The following is a 5,060-nucleotide window of genomic DNA, read 5'->3' as shown; positions in this document are numbered from 1 at the left end:
AAAAAAAAAAAAAAAAAAAAAAAAAAAAAAGAGAAAGAAACACATGCTTACAATAAGATACTTCCATGTGCCTGGAGATGATATGGGAGTAGGAAAGCAAGAGTCCCTGGCTTTAGTCCTTGGGGCAGATCCTGAGTGCTCAGGACCAGCTCCGGCTGGCCACCTACCTTGGGCACTTAGCCATCTACCTACTAGATGAGAGTTTTCAGTATAGCAGTCTCATTGTTTTCAGCATTTATAGAGAACCTAGTACTCTCCTCCTGATTCAGCCCCAGGGGACAAACCTGGATCACTCCCAACCTTTTTTTGAGTAGCAAACAAGCCCCCATAGTGATCCTTGGTCCTTCTACCTGGGCACCCAAGTGTGGACCCACCTTTAAGATAAATTCCAAAGAACAAGAGGGCTTTTAGGATGATGCAGTATGTGGTTCATACAGGCTCTCAGGCCAAAACTCATTTTAGTCTGGTGGGGCTCAGGCTCTCAGGGTAAGTCTGTGCTTGAAAATTGCCCTTCTGGTAAGGGAGGCCTAAGTGGAATATGCACAGAATGGTATGCAGGCCATTGTTAAATTTGAGTAAGTTAGTTCACAGACTGGAACACTTAGCACTGAACAGATGGCAACACTCCCCAAATTGAGATATAGACTGAATGCATTCCTATTAGAATACCAGCTTTTTTCCCTTCTCACAGAAATCAACAAGCACATGGTGCAATTCACATGGAAATGCAAGGGACCAGAACAGCCAAAATGATTTTGGAAAAGAGGAACAAAGTTGCAGGACTTGCACTTCACCATTTCAAAACTCATTAAGCAGCTGTGTGTACAGGACAGTGTGGCACTGGCATGAGGATAGACATGTTCATCAATGGGGGAGAACTGAGAATCCAGAAATAAACCCTCATATTTATGGTCAATTGATTTTAGACAGGGTGCCAAGACAATTCATTGGAAAAAGAAGGCTTTTCAACAAATGGGACAACTGAATGGCCAGCTACGTGCAAGAGAATGATGTGCTCTGTCCTTATCCCGTACACAAAAATTAACTCAAAATGGATCAAAGGCCTAAATGTAAGAGCTAAAATGAATGCTCTTAGAAGAAAACATAGGAGTAAGTCTCTGTAACCTTGGACTAGCCATTAGTCTATTAGATATGCCTGAAGCACAAGTATTAAAAGAAGAGATAATTGAACTTTGCTGATATCAGAAACTTTTATGCTTCAAATGACACCATCAATTAGCTGAAAAGACAACTCACAGAATGAAAAAATATTTGAAAATCATATATCTGATAAGGAAATGGAATCCAAAATATAAAGGCTCTTACAATTCAATAATAAAAATTAATCCAATTTAAAAATGTATAAAAAAATTTAAATAGACATTTCTCTAAGGAAGATATACAAATGGCCAAAAAACACAAGATACTCAACAGCAGGAGGTCACCAGGGATATGCGTATCAAAACCACAATGATACTTCACATACACTTAGATGGCTATAAAAAAAAAGGGCAGGATAGGCTGGGGATGTGCTCAGTGGTAGAGAGCTTGGCTAGCATAGCCCCAGTTCTACAAAATAATTAATTTGTGCTAAGGAAGTATGGATCAGTTGGAAGTCCCATACATTGCAGGGGTGTGGGAGGTGGGGTGGGTAAAATAGCATGGTTAGTGGAAAAGTTTGGTAGTTTCTCAAAATGTTAAAGGCAGAGTTACCATGATCTAGAAATTCTGCTCTTGGATGAAATTTATCCAGGAGAAATGAAAACCTATGTCCACACAAATACTTGGGCATGAATGTTCCAGCAGCATTTTTCATGATAGCTAAAAGGTAGAAACAACACCTGTAATCCTAGTCAGGAGGCTAAGGCAGAAGGGTCACAAGTTCGAGGCCTGGCTCAGGACCAGACCCTGTCTCAAAATAAAAAATGGCTGGGGATGTAGCTCAGTGGTAGAGTACCCCTGGGTTCAATCCCAATACAGGGGAAAAAAAAAAAAAACAACAACAAGATAAAAACACTATACAACTAAGCTAAACCCCCAGCTAGACACACTTTAAATGAGTGAATTGTAGGGTACAGTATGTGAATGTCAATAAAAGATCCAAGATATAAAGAGCAGTCTACTAGCCTCAGAGGGAGTGAAGAGCTGGTGTGAGAGATGAGTGGAGGAGGGGCTAGATTAAAGGTGGCCTGAACCAGCCTGACATGTTCTGGAATGCTGACAGTGAGTGGGATAGGCAGAGAGGGGAGCGAGTGCTATGCCACAAAACCTTGTACAGGACTGGAGAGCTGGGGGAGAACAGATGGAGGGGAGAGCTGATATGGACCATGGCTCACAAGAGGCAAGACTAGAAGACAGAGGGTAGGGACTGGGGTTGGGTTGAGGACTTTTGCACTTGCTGTTCCCCTGCCCATCAGGCTCCTTTTCTGAGAGGTTGCCCTGGCCTAACTGGGATAAAGCAGACCCTGGTTATTTCAGGCTTTGCCACAACTAGAAATTCTGGCATGTTTTCTCAGCTGTACTCTGAGCACCTTGGGACAGGACCAGAGCCATGCCTTCAGTCACTCAACAACCAGATACTGAAAAAGGTACAAAAATGAAGACTGAGCCACCAGAATAGGTATTTTCCTCATCCCCATGCAGCCAGGAAAGACTAGAGTGGGTTTATACATAAAGGGTGTGTGATTAAGACACAATGGGAGGCACTGCTGTGTCATGAACTGGAAGAAGCCAGGTAAGTCATATTTGACTTAAAAATAAAAAATGAGATGCTGACTCAGGGAACCCAAGGGCACCCCAGGGCTGGGATCTTTCTGTGTCCTGGTCTGAGTGCAAGTCATATAGGTGAACGCATATAAATACATGTGCTGCACACCCAAGGCGGGTGCACTAGCCTGGATGTTAAGTTATACCTCAAGAAGAAATGAGAGGGTGCTGGGGATATGGCCCGGTGGTAGAGTGTTTGCCTAGCATGTGTGAGGCACTGGGTTCAATTCTCAGCACCACATAAAAAATGAATAAGTAGCCCAAGGCTCTGGATTCCATACATAGGAAAAAAAAAAAAAAAAGAAACAACAAAAGAAAAAAGATTCAGATCATTATATTCTCCAAATCTAGCCTATAACTTGTTTTTCCAAGGCCCAGGAGCTAAAAACACAGTTACATTTGTAAATGATTGTTTTGGCAGCTGAGATCCTCTGGTCCTGAAATGCCTAAAATGTTACTTGTTTCCCTGATTCTGGGGATAGAACTCAAGGCCTGTGGTATGCTAGGTAAGTGCTCCGCTATTGAGCTATATACCTTGAGACTGACTTTTCTACTGTATGAATCTTTTTTTTTTTTTTTTAAATCATGCACATGAATTGAAAGTTCTACTGAGCTACACCCTGCCGCCTTTTTCATCTGTATTTTGCTAAATTGCTAAGACACTTGCTACCCTCCTGCTTCAGCCTCCTGAGTCTGAGATTCAATGGAATTATAGGTGCGCGCCCACCACATGCACAGGTTTTAAAAGTGAAGTTCAATGAGTTACAGTAAATGCACTCACCCCTTAATTATGTTTAAATTTTTATATTTCTTTTAAATCTGAGCCTTTTACGGTCTGTTATATTTTTCTCCGTTGAACTCCATAACAAAATTTAAAATGTTACTTATAACAGTTGAAAATTTAAGAAGACGAATTCCCAGGGCATTTTATAGTTGGGGTTTACCAGCGAGTTTGAAACACCGCCTAGAACATCTTATAAATTCCCTCTGGTTTCGGGGTTTATTCTCCAGCCTTGCTCTTGTTGACCCTGGGGAAATCGTAGCCTCCATGGGACCAGTTTCCCCGCCTGTGAAACCCAAGGGTGGCTGAGGGGGCTGGGGACAGGCTATACCAATCTGTTTAACCCACTGTAAAATGGGTATAACTTAGGGGACTGACTTCCTGGGCTGTTAGAAGGAAGCCAGGCCCGCTATTATAGTAATAACAATAACTACTACAGTAGTAATAATAATAACTACTCAGCAGTTATTATTATTACTACTGAAGCCACTGAGACCCCGCGGTCTCCCGTCACCCCGTCACACCTTCGGATAAACCGAGGCCTGCTCACGTCCCCGAATCCCGCCTCCACAACCCAGAGGGCTCAGACCCTGAGAACCTTGGCATGGAGCTACACTGACCCGACAGTCCGCGGCGCGGTAGGTTTCGCTTGTAGTCAATAGGGCCGTAGCCCCCTGGCGGGGGCATGTCCTGCTTCACCTTCGATGCCGCCATGCTAGCAGAACCCCAGGCTTCCGGCCTGAGGCGGAAGTGACGCGTCCGCCCGCCGCCATGCTGAGAGTGGCGGAAGCTCCAGCAAAAGTCTGCGGCGCTAAGGAACTAAAGATGTTGGGATGGTTCTTCCACCGCTCCGGAAAGTTCAGGCAGCAGGGCCCGAGTCTGAGTGTGTGGCCGGGCTGCGGTCCAACAGTCCTGATTTTCTCTTTCTCAGGCGTGAGTCAGCCCTTGTTCGCACCTGGAGGTCGCCAGGGCGCCCTGAACTTTGCACTAAAATCCCTCACGCTCACCTTTCCCCCTGGGCGATGCACAAAAGGGTCAGAAACCCCGAACTCCCCAGGGAACCAGGTCCCCGAGTTAAGTCCTCCTTTCCAGGTCCCATCTCATTGGGGCTGCCCTGAGAGAACATGGTCTCGAGTTGGGTAAACGAAGATGGGGGGACTCACGAAGAAACGCTCTAATCCCAGGAACAAATTCCGCTTCCCAGTGGTGGTCGGTACCCCTTGCTAGTAGCCTCTGACCAGGAACTGACCATTCTGGACGATTGAGTCACAAAGCAGAGGGGCTTAGGGAGCTCGCGGGGCGGGGTCCGGGTGGCCCCCACCCCGAGGTAGAGTGACGCCCGCAGTAACTTCACAAGGCAGAAATTGTTACCTGGGAAATAAAAGGCACCGTGGCGGCGGGAGCTCGGGAGTGGGCACATGGGGGTGCGGGTGTGCAGGTGCCAAGCGCCATGGGTTAGGCCCGAGATCGGAGTCCGGCCGCCCCCCGACAGCAGCCGCCTCCTGCTCCCCGC

The 5,060-nt window shown here is 45.9% G+C and overlaps 2 protein-coding genes across 2 annotated transcripts in view; one reads left to right on the top strand and one right to left on the bottom strand.

The window, feature by feature from the left end:
* The window catches only part of Ndufa13 (NADH:ubiquinone oxidoreductase subunit A13), a 7,507-nt gene extending 3,185 nt beyond the window's left edge, over positions 1 to 4,322 (bottom strand). Inside the window, exon 1 of the mRNA XM_015489314.2 lies at positions 4,168 to 4,322. Coding sequence (XP_015344800.1) covers positions 4,168 to 4,261 — 94 coding nt within the window. The 5' untranslated portion in view covers positions 4,262 to 4,322. The remainder of the gene's footprint in view (positions 1 to 4,167) is intronic.
* A 684-nt stretch (positions 4,323 to 5,006) lies between these two features.
* The window catches only part of Tssk6 (testis specific serine kinase 6), a 2,172-nt gene continuing 2,118 nt past the window's right edge, over positions 5,007 to 5,060 (top strand). The window contains exon 1 of the mRNA XM_015489613.2: positions 5,007 to 5,049. The gene's annotated coding sequence lies outside the window, so the exon portion shown is untranslated. The remainder of the gene's footprint in view (positions 5,050 to 5,060) is intronic.

This window comes from Marmota marmota, unplaced genomic scaffold (assembly GCF_001458135.2).
Source record: "Marmota marmota marmota unplaced genomic scaffold, marMar, whole genome shotgun sequence".
NCBI lineage: Eukaryota > Metazoa > Chordata > Mammalia > Rodentia > Sciuridae > Marmota > Marmota marmota.
This window is presented reverse-complemented; position numbering and strand designations above follow the sequence as displayed.